At 32.5% G+C, this 20,469-nt stretch overlaps 1 protein-coding gene and 1 long non-coding RNA gene across 5 annotated transcripts in view; one reads left to right on the top strand and one right to left on the bottom strand.

The window, feature by feature from the left end:
* Positions 1-13,303, top strand: part of LOC117339409 — a 49,755-nt gene extending 36,452 nt beyond the window's left edge. For 2 of the 4 annotated variants that reach the window (XR_004535187.1, XR_004535186.1), the window contains exons 3-4: positions 12,994-13,084; positions 13,199-13,303. This is a non-coding gene — a long non-coding RNA (uncharacterized LOC117339409). Of the gene's footprint in view, positions 1-4,450; positions 4,875-12,771; positions 13,085-13,198 lie in introns of those variants that run through there. The other 2 variants (XR_004535185.1, XR_004535184.1) reach the window with 2 other exon arrangements.
* Positions 1-20,469, bottom strand: part of LOC117339408 — a 73,603-nt gene that overhangs the window by 22,232 nt on the left and 30,902 nt on the right. Inside the window, exons 4-7 of the mRNA XM_033900977.1 lie at positions 20,291-20,374; positions 18,679-18,711; positions 14,299-14,430; positions 4,348-4,456 (exon numbers count right to left, since the gene is read on the bottom strand). Of these exons, the coding sequence (XP_033756868.1) occupies positions 4,348-4,456; positions 14,299-14,430; positions 18,679-18,711; positions 20,291-20,374 (358 nt within the window). The remainder of the gene's footprint in view (positions 1-4,347; positions 4,457-14,298; positions 14,431-18,678; positions 18,712-20,290; positions 20,375-20,469) is intronic.

Consider the following 20,469-nt stretch of genomic DNA (forward strand, 5'->3'; position numbering starts at 1 on the left):
TACACATCTTTAGTATAGGTATAACAGATATACACCACGACATACACATCTTTAGTATAGGTATAACTGATATACACCACGACATACACATCTTTAGTATAGGTATAACTGATATACACCATGACACACACATCTTTAGTATAGGTATAACAGATATACACCACGACATACACATATTTAGTATAGGTATAACTGATATACACCAAGACATACACATCTTTAGTATAGGTATAACATATATACATCACGACATACACATCTTTAGTATAGGTATAACTGATATACACCACGACATACACATCTTTAGTATAGGTATAACAGATATACACCACGACATACACATCTTTAGTATAGGTATAACTGATATACACCAAGACATACACATCTTTAGTATATAGGTATAACAGATATACACCACGACATACACATCTTTAGTATAGGTATAACTGATATACACCACGACAAACACATCTTTAGTATAGGTATAAGATATACACCACGACATACACATCTTTAGTATAGGTATAACTGATATACACCACGATAACACATCTTTAGTATAGGTATAACAGATATAGACCACGACATACACATCTTTAGTATAGGTATAACTGATATACACCACGACATACATATCTTTAGTATAGGTATAACTGATATACACCACGACATACACATCTTTAGTATAGGTACAACTGATATACACCACGACATACACATCTTTAGTATATAGGTATAACAGATATACACCGCGACATACACATCTTTAGTATAGGTATAACTGATATACACCACGACAAACACATCTTTAGTATAGGTATAACTGATATACACCACGACATACACATATTTAGTATAGGTATAACTGATATACACCACGACAAACACATCTTTAGTATAGGTATAACAGATATACACCACGACAAACACATCTTTAGTATAGGTATAACAGATATACACCAAGACATACACATCTTTAGTATAGGTATAACAGATATACACCACGACAAACACATCTTTAGTATAGGTATAACTGATATACACCACGACATACACATATTTAGTATATAGGTATAACTGATATACACCACGACATACACATCTTTAGTATATAGGTATAACTGATATACACCACGACATACACATCTTTAGTATAGGTATAACATATATACATCACGACATACACATCTTTAGTATAGGTATAACTGATATACACCACGACATACACATCTTTAGTATAGGTATAACTGATATACACCACGACATACACATCTTTAGTATAGGTATAACTGATATACACCACGACATACACATCTTTAGTATAGGTATAACAGATATACACCACGACATACACATCTTTAGTATAGGTATAACATATATACATCACGACATACACATCTTTAGTATAGGTATAACTGATATACACCACGACATACACATCTTTAGTATAGGTATAACAGATATACACCACGACATACACATCTTTAGTATAGGTAGAACTGATATACACCACGACATACACATCTTTAGTATATAGGTATAACTGATATACACCACGACATACACATCTTTAGTATAGGTATAACTGATATACACCACGACATACACATCTTTAGTATAGGTATAACAGATATACACCACGACATACACATCTTTAGTATAGGTATAACTGATATACACCACGACATACACATCTTTAGTATATAGGTATAACTGATATACACCACGACATACACATCTTTAGTATAGGTAGAACTGATATACATCACGACATACACATCTTTAGTATAGGTAGAACTGATATACATCACGACATACACATCTTTAGTATATAGGTATAACTGATATACACCACGACATACACATCTTTAGTATAGGTATAACAGATATACACCACGACATACACATCTTTAGTATATAGGTATAACTGATATACACCACGACATACACATCTTTAGTATATAGGTATAACTGATATACACCACGACATACACATCTTTAGTATAGGTATAACTGATATACACCACGACATACACATCTTTAGTATAGGTATAACTGATATACACCACGACATACACATCTTTAGTATATAGGTATAACTGATATACACCACGACATACACATCTTTAGTATAGGTATAACTGATATACACCACGACATACACATCTTTAGTATAGGTATAACTGATATACACCACGACATACACATCTTTAGTATAGGTATAACTGATATACACCACGACATACACATCTTTAGTATAGGTATAACTGATATACACCACGACATACACATCTTTAGTATAGGTATAACAGATATACACCACGACATACACATCTTTAGTATAGGTATGACTGATATACACCACGACATACACATCTTTAGTATAGGTATAACAGATATACACCACGACATACACATCTTTAGTATAGGTATAACTGATATACACCACGACATACACATCTTTAGTATAGGTATAACAGATATACACCACGACATACACATCTTTAGTATAGGTATAACTGATATACACCACGACATACACATCTTTAGTATATAGGTATAACTGATATACACCACGACATACACATCTTTAGTATATAGGTATAACTGATATAAACCACGACATACACATCTTTAGTATAGGTATAACTGATATACACCACGACATACACATCTTTAGTATAGGTATAACAGATATACACCACGACATACACATCTTTAGTATAGGTATAACTGATATACACCACGACATACACATCTTTAGTATATAGGTATAACTGATATACACCACGACAGACACATCTTTAGTATATAGGTATAACTGATATACACCACGACATACACATCTTTAGTATAGGTATAACAGATATACACCACGACATACACATCTTTAGTATAGGTATAACTGATATACACCACGACAGACACATCTTTAGTATATAGGTATAACTGATATACACCACGACATACACATCTTTAGTATAGGTATAACAGATATACACCACGACATACACATCTTTAGTATAGGTATAACTGATATACACCAAGACATACACATCTTTAGTATAGTTATAACTGATATACACCACGACATACACATCTTTAGTATAGGTATAACTGATATACACCACGACATACACATCTTTAGTATAGGTATAACAGATATAAACCACGACATACACATCTTTAGTATAGGTATAACTGATATACACCACGACATACACATCTTTAGTATAGGTATAACTGATATACACCACGACATACACATCTTTAGTATATAGGTAGAACTGATATACACCACGACATACACATCTTTAGTATAGGTATAACTGATATACACCACGACATACACATCTTTAGTATAGGTATAACTGATATATACACCACGACATACACATCTTTAGTATAGGTATAACTGATATACACCACGACATACACATATTTAGTATAGGTATAACAGATATAGACCACGACATACACATCTTTAGTATATAGGTATAACAGATATACACCACGACACACACACCTTTAGTATAGGTATAACATATATACATCACGACATACACATCTTTAGTATATAGGTATAACTGATATACACCACGACATACACATCTTTAGTATATAGGTATAACTGATATGCACCACGACATTCACATCTTTAGTATATAGGTATAACTGATATACACCACGACATACACATCTTTAGTATATAGGTATAACTGATATACACCACGACATACACACCTTTAGTATAGGTATAACAGATATACACCACGACATACACATCTTTAGTATAGGTATAACATATATACACCACGACATTCACATCTTTAGTATATAGGTATAACTGATATACACCACGACATAGACATCTTTAGTATAGGTATAACTGATATACACCACGACATACACATCTTTAGTATAGGTATAACTGATATACACCACGACATACACATCTTTAGTATAGGTATAACTTATATACACCACGACATACACATCTTTAGTATAGGTATAACTGATCTACTGAACGAAACACACATCTTTAGTATATAGGTATAACTGATATACACCACGACATACACATCTTTAGTATAGGTATAACAGATATACACCACGACATACACATCTTTAGTATATAGGTATAACTGATATACACCACGACATACACATCTTTAGTATAGGTATAACTGATCCATTGAACATGTTTACACCACGTCATTGGCGACTATATAGAATTGAAGAGAATTGATATGTTTCATGAGTTACAGGTATAATCGAGTAAAAGTGCAACTTAACGGAATGGTGAATATCAGACACATTGTTGATTAAGACACAATATATACGTACACACACTTGACGGTGCTGTTATCCGATAGGTCATTGAACGTTCTCTGGTGGTAGCAATCAAAGACAAACACAGAAGATTTCGCCAAATCTCGGCAAATGGGGTCGGTCTCTAAAAAAACGTATCATGTCGTTTTATCTCTAAACAGTAGAGCCCAACGTGTCAAAAAGTATGTATACATGTATATATAAATTAACTATATGTTTAGCTATACTTTATTAAACACATATTATAATGAATGGCAAAGGGAAATTTATATACAGTCAAACATTTTGCCAAGTGTCTTTAATCACATACTTAAGACAAGTATATTTTCCGATGTCATCAAAAGGTAAGGGAGAGATAAGCTGGCACTTTGGAGGTATTCTGAGAGGGAAAAATCCTCCATAGGTGTCAGCAATTATCTCCCCTGTATCTTGGTTTCAAATACAGAAGTGACATACTTTTCTTTAACTGTTTTTTCTTGAGATGTTTTCTTTTCAGGTTGAAAACCTTCTAGGATTTTAGTCATGTTGAAGATTAAAGAAAAGTATGTTGAAGATTGTATTAAAAATATTAAAAAAATGAAAAAAAACCCACATGATTTGAGTTTTGTTTATTTTATTAATTAAAAAATATTCATGTAATTGATGAAAATGTGCTGTTGCCTTCTCATCCTCCAGTTCGCTTACTGGGATGATGTATTTGTCTGAAAAATGTAAAGTTGAAAATAGAGTCTTTGACTTTTAACATTTTACAATAGTAATAAAATAGAGGAGAAAAAATATGAAAAAAGAAAAATACATATGAAAGTGATGCTCATTGTTCTGTTTTTTTTGTGTTTTGTTTTTGTCATGATTTGCTAACATGCTATTTTAACATGTAAGCATGTTGTTTTAACATGCTGATATGGTTTTTAGCATATCAACATGCTGTTTAACATGCTAACATGCTGTTTTTAACATGCTGCGGTGGCCGATTGGTTAAGGTGTCCCGACACTTCAACGCTAGCCTTCCACCTCTGTGTTGCGAGTTCGAAACCTACGTTGGGCAGTTGCCAGGTACTAACCGTAGGCCGGTGTTTTTTCTCCGAGTACTCCGGCTTTCCTCCACCTCCAAACCTGGTATGTCCTTAAATGACCCTGACTGTTAATAGGACGTTAAACAAAAACAAACCAAGATGCTGATATGGTGTTTTAGCATGCTAACATGCTGTTTTCACATGATGATATGGTGTTTTAACATGCTAATTTGCTGTTTTTAATATGCTAACATGCTGTTTTGACATGTTGATATGATGTTTTGAACATGCTAACATGCTGCTTTGACATGTTAACACGCTGTTTTTAACATGCTAACATGCTGCTTTGACATGTTGATATGGTGTTTTAGCATGCTAACGTGCTGTTTTAACATGTTAACATGCTGTTTTTAACATGCTAAAATGTAATTTGCTGTTTTAGCATGTTGACATGCTGTTTTGACATACTGACATGTGACAAAAATGAACAAAAAATAGTAAGAATATATAGTGATGATGTTGTCATTTTTGTCATGATTTTGTCATTATTTGTCATGATTTTGACATTTTTAAAAAGTCTTAATAAATGTATCACAGATATTTTCTTTTACCTTTAAAAACATCTTTCACTACATTGTAGAGATTGACATAGTATACAGTGTATTTTTTGTAAGCACTGTAGGGGAAAGACACTGTCTTGAAGAATGAATAGTACATTTTAAAATGTCTTTAAATTGACAGTGTATTTTTCTTTTCTGATTAATTTTCTTTTGTACATAAAAATTATAAATCATTTGCTTAAGCTCCTGTGTTAGATTCTGTAAAATTGAAAAAACAAACAATTTCTTGTTTTCAACCTGTTAGAATTTGGTTTGTAAAATCTTCAAAACATATTAGACATTTTTTACATGATAACCATTATTTAGGTAATGGTAGATCAGGTTTGTGAAATAACAATATATACATTGTTTTTCAAAAACCATTGTTGTTAAATGATCACCACTATTACATTGAACAATAATTTTGACACATGAAGGATAAAAGATATTATATTTGTTCAATATCATTTTATATTCTTCATTAATAGTTTTTTTTGTAAATAACTCTCATTCTAGTTAAATATGTGTAAATTTTTATTTGTTATTCCACACGTAACATCTGTAACAAAAGAAAACTATGAAATGTTACAGTTTTCTACATTTAGAACCTTTTTCCAGTTGAAAAAATGGTTTATCAATCTAGGTTTCAAGTTTCCACAGGATAGTATTTTATCTCTGTAGATTTATTATGAAAAGTATAGAAATCTAACAGTTCACAACGTATTTTTTTTTTTTTTTTTTTTATAAATTTTTGCTATAATATAATAATTGTAAACATTAACTTGTAATTCTGTGGGTAGAATCTGCAAATATATTTTTTTTTTTTGAAAATCTATGAAACATTACAATTTGAAATTTTAAGTATCTTTTTCCATTCATAAAAATATCTAACCATACTGGGTTTTAAAAATGTTCTCTTGTAAATTTTATTGTAAAATATATTTACATTGACAAGTTCCATTTTAAGATCCTGTTTTTGTTTAATTCTTAACATTATATAATGTTTGTAAATTTTATGTTGTAATTCTGTAGGTAAGATCTGTAGAAATGGAAAAATATTATTTCACCATTCTCTTATTTAACAAATTAAAATGTATAACTTTTGTAGGTTTATACATGTTTTACCAAAAGTTGTATATACAAGAAATTGTTTAAATTCTTCATTAAGATTGTAGTGTAACATGTTTGTGACAAAATATCTGTATATCATTATTTGAACTTCTATTGGCATTTTCTGGAGAAAAAAAACAAATTATTTTCCTTTTTAATGCAATGCCACGGCATGCATTAATTTTTCTTTTACAACAACATCAAAGTATTTTATTCTTGAAATCAATATTACATTGTGGTAAAACTTTTCATATTTTTCATATTATGTTTATGAGAATTTGCTAGAATATGTTTAATCATTCTTAATTTTTTAGAATGATGAATAAAAACATGATCAGAATTGTGCAGTATCCACTCCTAATTTTTAACAGTAAAAACAAAAAATAAAAACCATAAGGATAGGTTAGGGTTGATTTAAAATCAATGACTCTCTTATTATATACACATTTATATTTTTGCAAACATTTTGAATTTAACAGTTTGAGATGTAATCTACTTCTAAGAATTTTCCTATCAGTAATATTTACTTCAGATGATGGATCCGTTAAAAGTTGTTTCATCGTGGAAAAATTGATCACTTTTGAATTGATATAATTGAGACTTCTCTACCTGTATTTGTTCTGTACCCATAATTTTAGGTCCCAATCCTATATATTCTACAATGTGTCCACCATCTTCTTATTCATTTGTAAGTTCCCCTAAATACTTTCCTAGAGTTAATTTCACAGGTTGCGTTTTCCTTTGTTAGATATATCAAACTATCTGTATCTGTTTACACGACATTTTCTTTTAATATATCCATTTGATCATACAAATGTAATCTGGCCCAACATGTTGTGAATGTAGCTATGAATATGTTGGTAAAATAAATTTTCTTCTTTCAAATAGGAATCTTTAACTAGGTGTTGCATGTAAATAAGATTTTCATTCATGATATGGATATCAACAATATCAATGGTACTGTCAATGATGAATTCATAGTTCTGCACTAGTGAAAAATATACTTTGTGTGAATTGTTTTCTCTGTGCAAACTCACCCCAGAATGAATTTAATAACAATTTAGAAACCACTCTAAGTGTCGTGGGTTACTTTTTATATTATTTAGTTGAATACGTTCATGTTCAAAGTATTTTTTAACATACTCTCCCCTATCACGTTCAGTTATACAATCTAGAGGCCATCCACTAGCTTCTCGTTTGAATTTTAGAAAAGTATCTACATATTTTCTAAATAGTTCAGAAGAAGCCTCTGTAAAATGATACACTTCATAAATTTTAATAATTCTATAACCTTTTTCAATAATGACAGTCTTCATGTGATTGTATTTCAGTACATTGTTTACATAATGGAAAAGTGAGTTTTCCTCCAGTACTTCTAACTGGTAAGACAGGTAGATATAGTTTTCTAGGTTGCAATATCTTTAGTTTAATTATACCAAAATATTCTTGAACATGTTTGAAATTAGCAGTTATAATGGTAGGATGTCCTACAGGGTATTTACGATATTTGTTAACAAAAGGGTAAAGTGAGGTAAAATCAGCATAATGCATTTCTTCCCCTTCTTTAACTCAGTGAATCCCTAGCATTTAACTTTTCTACAAGATCTACTATAATTCCTGCATTTGAAAATTATTTTTCAACTCCTCTAAAACCTCATGTTCCATTGAAGGTGAACAGTGCAGCCACATTGTTCCAGATATCTCATTTTGTTTTAATGTTTTTGGAAATTGACATTGTGATTCAATTTATTGTGAGAAAATATTGTTTTCTCTCTTTTATAAGGCATACAAGTTTCACAAGAGTGATAGTAGCAACCGTTGAATTCCCAGATTTCTTTATCACATATTCCATCCACAAAATATTTACCTATTTTAATTTAATAATTTTTAATCGAATGCTTTCTTTACTATGAACTACTGCTGAGGTATGTCCTTGTACTGGTATTCTACCAAAATCAGATTTTAAGAATTGGGCTTTCAATATTAATTCTATATCTATGACATTCTCATGTATCATATATTGACCATTCATTTTGATAGCTTTAACTTTAACCATACTTTTAGAGTTAAAATGTATTCTTCCGTCATGAAATTATGTTTGAAAACGTGCATGGCTAGACTGGCAGCAGTTTTTAATTGAAAAGGATCTACATTTGCATTTTCTATCATTAGATCTCTAAATTTCAAACAGGCTCTTTTTAATATGTCAACATTCGAGTGAGCATAATCAAATAATTCTTTTTGAAGATAAAAAATCCCCCCTTTTTTAGTTTCATACCATTTTAAAAATTTCTGTCTACCTTCTACAGACATTTGAACTATGCAATAATAGTTCACATCAGGATAAGGTCCTACATAATCTTCATTTTCTTCAGTATTGAACAGATATGGAAAGTAACCTTTTTGCATTTCTTTCAATTCCAAAGCTTTAGAAAATTGATAGAATCCCAACAATTAATATTTAAGCCTTATATTTATAAATTTTCATATTTTTTTCCCCAAATTACTATCAGTGAACTAATTGTGCTACTTGTTTTGTTATGAGTGTTGTGCTCCATGCAATTGAACTTTAGGAATGTGTTCTTCATCAAAATGGCAAATACATCAAAAAGTATCGCACTCAATATCAAATTAGATAAGAAATTAATATCAGCTATGTCAGATTGTTATTTTGTTCGTATTGCAATTTTAACAAAAAAAAATACTGCTGCTAGCAAAACTCTAGTAAAGAAACAGTATTATGAAAAGTCCATATTTATCAAAACTCAAACTATCTCATTTTTTAATTTCATGTCAGATTAGTGAATTTTATACAAACTCATTCGAAGAAGTGGAATCAAAAGTTGTATTTCATGGAAATATGTCATAAGTATGCCTTACTACAATAGATTTTATTCAAATTTAGGCAAAATATTTGATATCTATTTAATAAGTTGCTATTGTATGTTCAATAACAATTAAAGTTGATTGTATTAAAAAAAAATTTAAAAATCTGAAAATAGTTTGCTAGTTATCATTTATTTGAATAGTTTGTGTTATTGTCATGTGGTAATTTAAGTGTGATAGTATGAGATGTGTCAGTTGTGTGGCGAGTGAGAGTCCCCCCTGTGTGGGGACATTGTTTATATTTTGAAGGCTGACCCCAAGACCCCAACCTTGGCAGCCTTCCAATGTATACATGTTCTGGGGGATTAAATGTTTGTGTGGAAAAAAAAAGAAAAGAAAAAAAAAGATCACAATAAAAAAAATGTATTTAAGCCTTTAGCAATTGACATGTGCATACGTTTTGTTCCTGAATTCGAAAATATGGGGTTTTTAGGAGCAATCCCAACATTCCCTAGATATTCTAGATTGAAATTCCCATCAAAGCCTTTAGTGTTATGAACAATGCATGTAAAATTAGCATACCTCTTGGTAAATAACCATTCACCAAACTGCTTCATTGTGGGAAAGGAAATTTCTTTTTTGAAATTATGTGAAACACTTCCACAGAATTCACAGGTTTTTTCATCTATAGAACATTTGTCACATTTTATGTGTACAATAGCTAAGTTCTCTTTATGAATTTCTCTACCACATATTTTCTCATTGCAATTATTACAAGTAGTACATTAAGGACAAAAGGGATTTTCTGATATAATACAACCTTCACATACGGAAGGTTTCACATACCCCATTTCACAATTGTATTTTTCATTTTCTATGGTTTCAAAATCATAAAAGATGTAATTAGTTACTGTATCCATACTTCTGATAGATCTCAAATAGCATAGATGACCATTTTTAAATATTATTTTTACATTGACCACATTCATAAGTGAAACATTCATGTTCAGATTGTTTTGATTTATCATATATCAATTGTACACTTAATTTTTGAACTTTTGCATGTTCCATCAACATTTTCATGGTTTCTGTAACATTCTTCACTTCTACAAGGCATGTTACAACTAGTACAAATGACAGTTTGTTCTTGAAGACAATCTTCACTAAAACATAGTCTACAATGATGTTGACATTTGTGCCTATGTTTATTACTATAGGGGATTCTATAAAATTTACAAAAATAACTTTAAAAAGTCCAGATAAACTACCAATGGTATCATTATGTTCATCATGATGATATAAAAAAAACAACATTTTCTTATTTTTATCTTTGGGGTATTTTATAAATTGGTTCTGACATTCTAAACTAATAACATCTATTTCAATACTCAGTAATGGTTCAAATTTTCTCAAATCACTTAATGTGACAGGTTTATTTAGAGGTTAGACTGTTTTAAACACCAAGGTTTTGGTAGCCATAGTTTGTCTTACAGATTTACTCCATAAAGATTTATAATAATCTCTATTGCAAATACCTTTTTGTAAAAGTAATTCTAAACTTGTCAACCTATGTGTTACACGTTCTTTTTTCACAATGTCAATGTGTTCTAATCCGAAAATCATGACAAAACATGAGAAATATGACAAAATCATGCCAAAAAATGACAAAAATGACAAAAATGACAAAATCATGACAAATAATGACATAATCATGACAAAATCATGACAAAAAATGACAAAATTATGATAAATGATGACAAAATCATGACAAAAATGACAAAATCATGACAAATAATGACATAATCATGACAAAAATGACAAAATCATGACAAAAAATGACAAAAAGCATGACAAAAAATGACAAAATCAGGACAAAAAACAAGTTTCACAAAATATTCTTACTATTTTGTTAATTTCTTTGAAAAGTCAGTATGTCAAAACAACATGTCAATATGCTAAAACAGCATGCTAGCATGTCAAAACAGCATGTTAACATGCTAAAACAGCCTGTCAACATGCTAAAACAGCAAATTAGCATGTTAAAACAACATGTTAACATGTTAAAAACAACATGTTAACATGTTAAAACAGCATGTTAGCATGTTAAAACAGCATATAAGCATATCAAAACAGCATATTAGTATGTTAAAAATAGCATGTTAGCATGTTAAAAACATAATATCAGCATGTTAAAACAGCATGTTATCATGTTAAAAACAGCAAATTAGCATGCTTAAAAACCATATCAGCATGTCAAAACAACATGTTAACATGCTAAAACATCATATCAGCATGTTAAAACAACATGTTAACATATCAAAACAGCATGTTAGCATGTCAAAACAGCATGTTAGCATGCTAAAACACCATATCAGCATGTTAAAACAACATGCTACCATATTAAAACAGCATGTTGAAAACAACATGTTAGTAAATCATGACAAAATAATGACAAAATAAAAAAATACTGAGTAACCTTTATGTTTTAAAAATTCAGAACATATCCATTCAAATATTTACTTAAAAATGATAAAGTTACCTCCCTTTGACAGTGTACCAGACAACAGCTGTCTTGGGGGTCATGAACTCCCTGAGTGACGTCACATAACAATGCGAGATCTGCTGTCCCGTCACCTTGTCATCGCTTAATCAGTCTATTTTAAGACTTATTCTACGATTAGTTTTTGTAGTAAGTTATCTAAATCATAATTCTTGTTGATATATACTTTATTACAAACCAGTGTATAGATCTGTTGGCAATATATTCATTTTGTAACGTGGGATTTACTATTCTAGTACACTAGATTATGTGTGCTTGTTTCTCGAATTCCATGGGCACCGGGATTGCTGCGCTCTCACATAGGCCATGCCTAAAATTATATTATGACGTCACCTTTGGAAGGTTATTTCTCCAAGAATTCAAAACTATTTTGTTTACTCAACGATTTGATGCTACACAGACAGAAACGTTTAACAGTAGTGTGTCAACACAGACTGAGATTATACACATGTCAATTGATATAGAGAAGGTAAGTAAGTTTTCAAATGTTTTTTAAAGGCATCTTTCTGTGAATTTTTTGTTTTTACAATGATGATATTTTTTTTCTTTTCAGAATGACTGCAACATGATTACAGTAAATCACCCCATAGTAAAGGACCTACAGAGATTTACTATATACAATAGTAATAAGCTGAAACAGAACAGTGAGTATCCCTTTCGTATATATTTTTCTTTTTTCATATTTTTCTCCTCTATTTTATTACTATTGTAAAATGTTAAAAGTCAAAGATTCTTTTTTCAACCCTTTAATTTTTTAGACAAATACATTATCCCTGTCAGAGAACATGAGAATGAGAAGGCCTTGGCAAATTTCCAGGAATTTCATAAATATTGTTTTCATTAATAAAATAAACAAAACTCGACTCATATGTTTTTGTTGTGTTTTTTTTTAAAATATTTTCAATACAATCTTCGACATACTTTTCTTTAATCTTCGACATGACTAAAATCCTAGAAGGTTTTCAACCTGAAAAGAAAAAATCTCAAGAAAATACAGTTAAAGAAAAGTATGTCACTTCTGTATATTTGAAACCAAGATACAGGGGAGAGAATTGCTGACACCGGAGGATTTTTCTCTCCCAGAATACCTCATTTCAAGATGGCTGCCCATGGGGGCAGCCATCTTGAATGAGGTATTCCGGGAGAGAAAAATCCTCCAAAGTGCCAGTTTATCCCTCGTAAGGGCTTTTTCTGGAAAAAGTCATTTAACATATTTAAAAGGAAACAAATATCCATAAAGTGCCGTCTAATTTCCAATGTAGACAGGTTAAAATGTTTACATGAATCAGAATGACTTTTGTAATCAAAGTTCGCTTTAAGACACAAATATTTCAAACAAATTTTTGGACCGATTCTAGTTGGTGTATTCAGGTAGTTTTGCGCGGTGACCAGATCTTACTGCAATATTCCAACTGACTTTTAACCGGACGTTTTTAAAATATTTACAAGAACGCTTTAAAAAAAAACAAGCGTTTGTATACCTTCTGATACATTTTTTTGACATGGTAAGAAAAGTTGAAATTGTCAGAGATCCAGACGCCTTCGTCTTTAACATGAGTGATTTTGCATAAAATTTGCCCTCCCATCATTTGAGAGTAGAGAATAGGAGAACGTTTAAAAGTAAAACTTATGGTATACCGTTTGTCAATATCAACTTTCATACGCCACCTAATACACCAGTCCAACACTCTATCTATGTCATCCTGTAATAGCTTACATTAATTTACTATCGTCAGCAAACAGTTTGAATGTGTCAAAACAGCAGGTAAGTCATTAATCAATATAAAATATAATTCAGTTACGAAATCGGAAAAACATGTTTACATATTGATACATCTGTGACGAATGTATTACTTACTGAATACAGATCCGTTGTTTCCTTCGTCGTCAGTTGTTATCAATGCTGATGTTATATCTGTGGAGATTTGTGTCTCTTCTTTGGACAGAACAGCGTCAGGCGACTTACTTTGGTGCGAGGTTTTCCTCATATCTGACAAAAAATTAACAAACTGACAATACATTGTTTCACATGTTTATTACATTAATAATTATTCTTTTTTTATTATTTCTTTACAAACCGAATGTTTAATTTGTAATTGTATGGAAATGATTATAAGACAAACACGGATACTTATCCATGTCGAACGCTTGCTCTTAGGGAATTAAACCCTTTTTGTATCAGTATTACTGTACATATCAGAGAGCAATTCACGGACGGAATAGAACACCGTTAAGGGATTAAATTGGTGTTTTGGGGTAAATATAAATATTTCATTTATACTTGTTTGTAAGGTAGGTGTTCTGTCACACTCGATTTTTTGTATTTGCACCAAAATCTTAACGACACCAAGCGGCGTCGGATAATTCCACGTTTTCATAAAGGAGTGTGCTCTAGCCTTACACCAGACATGGTGTCAGGGCCAGAGGAAACTCGGGTTACACCAGACATGGCGTCAGGGCCAGAGGAAACTCGGGCTACACCAGATATGGCGTCAGGGCCAGAGGAAACTCGGGCTACACCAGATATGGCGTCAGGGCCAGAGGAAACTCGGGCTACACCAGATATGGCGTCAGGGCCAGAGGAAACTTGGGCTACACCAGACATGGCGTCAGGGCCAGAGGAAACTCGGGCTACACCAGACATGGCGTCAGGGCCAGAGGAAACTCGGGCTACACCAGACATGGCGTCAGGGCCAGAGGAAACTGGGACTGCACCAGACATGGCGTCAGGGCCAGAGGAAACTCGGGCTACACCAGACATGGCGTCAGGGCCAGAGGAAACTCGGGCTACACCAGACATGGCGTCAGGGCCAGAGGAAACTCGGGCTACACCAGACATGGCGTCAGGGCCAGAGGAAACTCGGGCTACACTAGATATGGCGTCAGGGCCAGAGGAAACTCGGGATAGTTTGTTATATGACTAAATACCTCTTATGTGATTGACCAAGATATCATAAGATCAGTAACGATAAACGAACGTTCTAATTAAATGCCAATGTATGCACAATTCTCTATGTATATCATTCTCGTGTCGGTTACCTATTATTTGGAGGATAAATTTTTAACAACAAAAAAAAAAAAAAAAAAGAAGAAAAAATGGATATGTTAATCTGAATCACTTTCGTTTAGTCCATTTACCTTGCTAGAACTGATATCGTTTCATATGATTTAGCCGTTATCTACTTTTTAGGTTGTTACAAGGAATTGTTAACCTTGGAAGGGTGATATTTCCTTCGGCTTCCGGCCTCGGTGAATATCTTCTTTCTCGGGTTAATAACTCCTTGTATTAACCTAATCAAAGTCAATGATTATACATCATAACAGTAATAACTGTTATATGAAACAATCCCTATAATGCCATTTTTGGTATTTTGAATTCTGATTTTGACAGTCCTCAAGTAAATTAGCTTTAGAAATAACATTTATTTGAACATTAACACGACCAATTAAACATCAAGAAAGTATTGGCATTACATTGGAAAGACATCCAAGCTTTCTATTTACTGATACACGAATGACTACTGTGTAGTACATGTAACTAGTAATGATTGACCTTCCGTAGCTTCTTCAAATTTAACATCATGACCTTCGATTCCTGTCGGGCACTCGGATGGAATGTGTTTTCCCATGTTCTTTCATAATTGATAACAATTATAGATTGTAGACTAATGTCTGAAATATAGCCAAAGCTCTTAAAATCCAACCCGGTTGCCCTTTTGTTTATCATTGTTATCGCTCAAGAACGGTCGGATAATTTTGACCAATGCGAAAGCGACAAAAATCACAGCCATATAACATGGTAAATTATAAATATTTAAGCAATAAACATGTTACGCAGGTCGAAATAATAATAATTTTTAGTTTAACGACAAATAACTCCTGGGTCGTAGCTGGTTGCTTAACTTTCTTCTCGAATAATTAAACTGCTCTTCCTTAGTAATTGGTATTCAGACAACCACACAAAATAGTTAACTGTTGTTGATTATTTTAATGGCAGCTCAGTGTGTTGCATATATATTAATCTAGTTCTTTTAAAGTGAATACGAGGATTTATTAACTCGAGGTGGTTTTCAATCAAAGCACAGGTTAATTGATTTTACTTTTCACATGTGAGGCGCCCAACGGGGTTTTGGACTTTCACATTCATCTCGTTTTCACGGATTATATGGGTTTCGCTGTAACATTGCAATATATTGGCCAATCAATGTATAATAAACATGACAGTTCTAGAACAAGTCATGAAAAAACGTTTGTATACGATGACCTGTGTTAATTACTTTAAAGGAGGAGTGCATTGCCACCAACGAAATAATCAAGTGCGGCGTGATGCATTATTCATGCTGTGTTATGATGAAAATGGGTATTTCATTAACGGTTTGTGCAGTCGGTCAAACTGTTCCTTTACACATGAATATGGTATATTAGCACTTACTTGAATGACATATATGATCATTAGAACTATTTATCATATTACAACGGCTGTAATGGTGACAAAAGAAAGCGTGAAGGCTATGACAACAAAATGGGTTATAATGGTGCACAAAAACGCAAAGGTTATAATGGCAACAACAAACTTGATGGTTATAATGGTGACAACAAACGTGAGGGTTATAATGGTGACAACACACGTGATGGTTATAATGGTGACAACACACGTGGGGGTTATAATGGCAACAACAAACGTGATGGTTATAATGGTGACAACAAACGTGAGGGTTATAATGGTGACAACAAACTTGAGGGTTATAATGGCAACGACAAATGTGGGGGTTATAATGGTGACAACAAACGTGAGAGTTATAATGGTGACAACAAACGTGAGGGTTATAATGGTGACAACAAACGTGAGGGTTATAATGGTGACAACAAACGTGAGGGTTATAATGGTGACAACACACGTGATGGTTATAATGGTGACAACAAACTTGAGGGTTATAATGGTGACAACAAGCGTGATGGTTATAATGGTGACAACAAATGTGAGGGTTATAATGGTGACAACAAACGTGAGGGTTATAATAGTGACAACAAACGTGAGGGTTATAATGGTGACAACAAACGTGAGGGTTATAATGGTGACAACAAACGTGAGAGTTATAATGGTGACAACACACGTGATGGTTATAATGGTGTCAACAAACGTGAGGGTTATAATAGTGACAACAAACGTGATGGTTATGATGGTGACAACAAACGTGAGGGTTATAATGGTGACAACACACGTGATGGTTATAATGGTGACAACAAACGAGAGGGTTATAATGGTGACAACAAACGTGAGTGTTATGATAGTGACATCGAATGTGAGGGTTATACTAGTAACAATACAATTGAGGGCTATGATAGTGACAACAAACGTGAGGGTTATAATGGTGACAACAAACAGAAAAGTTTTAATGATTATAACACTTTAAATGTTGTCCTAATTTATATCAGGACCTTAAATACGATACTTAAATTTTTCTCTCTGTTTCCCTGTTTACAATGTTTACTTGCTCAATAAGCATTTGAAATGAAAGTACACATCGTCTTCAGTATAACAACGGCCCTTTCAAGTTTCATGTTATCGTATATTTAGTGTGATCACATAACTGAATAAGGCAACAACATTAACACCGTTTTAGATTTTCGCAAAGTATAACCTCTTAATCACTTTTGTTAAAGAGGTAACTGGAATCAATGGAAAGTGTATATCAATATTCTCCAGCAAATTCTATGCATGTGACTTATTTTAACTATTCCCTTATAAAAAAATTGATTTATTGTTGGTGTAAGGCCCAACGTCGGTATTTTTGGCTATATAATCGAACATTTCCCCATTTGCCACGGAAATAATTCAGGCACATAGCAAAATCTACATAAATGAGTTAATTTCCTTTTCAAAAATCATATTTTTTTAATGCGGATAAAAGGTTGCACTTTCGGGAAAATTACGATCGATATTAATATTCCTGTTCCGAAATTCGAATTCGATCCCGGATTCTATCAGGACGCAGGAATCAATTCAAACATGGAAAACTAACTCTAAAAAAACTGAAAAACACTAAATGCAGCCTGCGTATCAGGCAGTGCAGAAACAACGTGAACCTTTAAAAGATGTGATGTCTTCGGACGATTGAAGTTGCATCAAAGTGCAACAATTTATATTCATCTGAAAACACTAATGAGCAAGAAAATGTAGGACAATATTGACGATGATGCGATAATATCAAACCTAATAGGTATACTATTGACTTACCATTTTTATCACTTTCGCTGTCTTCTGACACAACTGTAAAAAAAGGCGGATGAATATCATTGTATGCAACTTAACAAATAAATAGAGGATGTTGAATGGTTTCCCATTGAATATAACATATACTTCTTGAGTATGACAGAATATCGATATTTTTCACGAGTGTGAAGCACAAGTGAAAAATATTGAAATATTCCGTCATACGAGTTCATGAAAACCTAATGTCAAGTTTGTATTTTGTCAAATACTAGTATGAAATCAGAAATGCAGCAAAATTATCCATTTATCTATCTTCGCTTCGATTGGAACATTGGCAAGTTTCAATGAGGCGAATACAAATGTTCGCTCTGATTGGTCAAAAACGGAAAACTTATATTTTCACTACAAAACTTATATTTTACTTCTCATCGCTGCAATGAAAATAAGTTTTATCAGTTTGATATATTTATATAGTTCACTGGCAGTAAATAGTTCATACTGTTGAACAAATGTGTCTCTGTTACGTGTTCAGGCATTTTCACTTACGTTTTATGAAATTGTCTAGCAGTTTCTATAATTCTATTTCATTCAAGCTTTTCAGCGTAAAACACCAATCTAATTAAAATTAGACTTGTTATTTCCGTTCCTCCACATGACCTTTGAGCTTCAAATATAAGCCAATGAAAACCAGTAAATGACGTCATTAATCAACCAATGACAAAGAGTCTTATACGAGCCTTCGGTTGCGTCTCCTTAGTATTTGCGACTTAATTCAGCGCTTGATTTGAAATACATATACGCAAATTTTCACAAACAACTGCATTATGTTAATGGCCATGGTAATAAAAATATTGCTAATCCTCTGGACGTTACAAAGAAAGAAGAACAGAAAACGAGCAAACAATACCTCGTCGACAGGACGGATTGTGTTGCCAACTTGATTTCGAAAATCGTTACCGTACAGTACGCAATCTAATTGAAATTAGACTTGTAATTTCCATTCCTCTACGATACTCTACGATACACTGCAATTCAATATTGTATTGCAGTGTATCGTAGAGTATCGTAGAGGAATGGATATCACAAGTCTAATTTTAATTAGATTGCGTACAGTACACGTTATAATCATATTCCCTTTCAAACTATTTTTTCACGACGCTGTTGCATTTACTGTCTATCTCTCGTACGATGAAGGAAAAACCAAACGGACAGTAAATGTTTGTTAAATAATCAATTCGTTGAGGTATCTTGGTGAGCCGGAGTGTTTGAAGCCATGTTGTTTACCGTTGCTATCGACCATCGGAATACATCGGGAACGTTTTGTAAGTATTTATACTTCCGAAGAATGAAATCACACCGACAATTTCAAAGAGATTGGCTGAGCTCAAAGGTCATGCTGAGATGACCTCCTAAGGGGCACCGTTATATATTGTATTGCAGTGTATCGTAGAGTATCGTAGAGGAGTGGAAATTACAAGTCTAATTTTGATTAGAGTGTGTAACACCTAATATTCTTTTTCGAAGATCTGATGTTTTGTCACAATTACAGTGTCGTGTTAATAGGTAAATTGATGGCGTGCTATGCTAACGAGAATTAAGTTTATTCTAATGTTAATGTCAAACCTTTCCAACTTGCCTATAAAGTAGGTACCAACTGCAACACCAACAACCAATATCACAGCCAATATTATCGGAATTTTTCCTAATTTTTTCTTTTTATCTGAAAGAAATAAATATTTTAAGTAATTTCATGCAAATACATTACAACGCATGCATGTTTTACATATTTCATTTCCCCCTCAATTAACTTATATT

The sequence above is a fragment of the Pecten maximus genome, chromosome 12, assembly GCF_902652985.1.
Source record: "Pecten maximus chromosome 12, xPecMax1.1, whole genome shotgun sequence".
Lineage (NCBI taxonomy): Eukaryota > Metazoa > Mollusca > Bivalvia > Pectinida > Pectinidae > Pecten > Pecten maximus.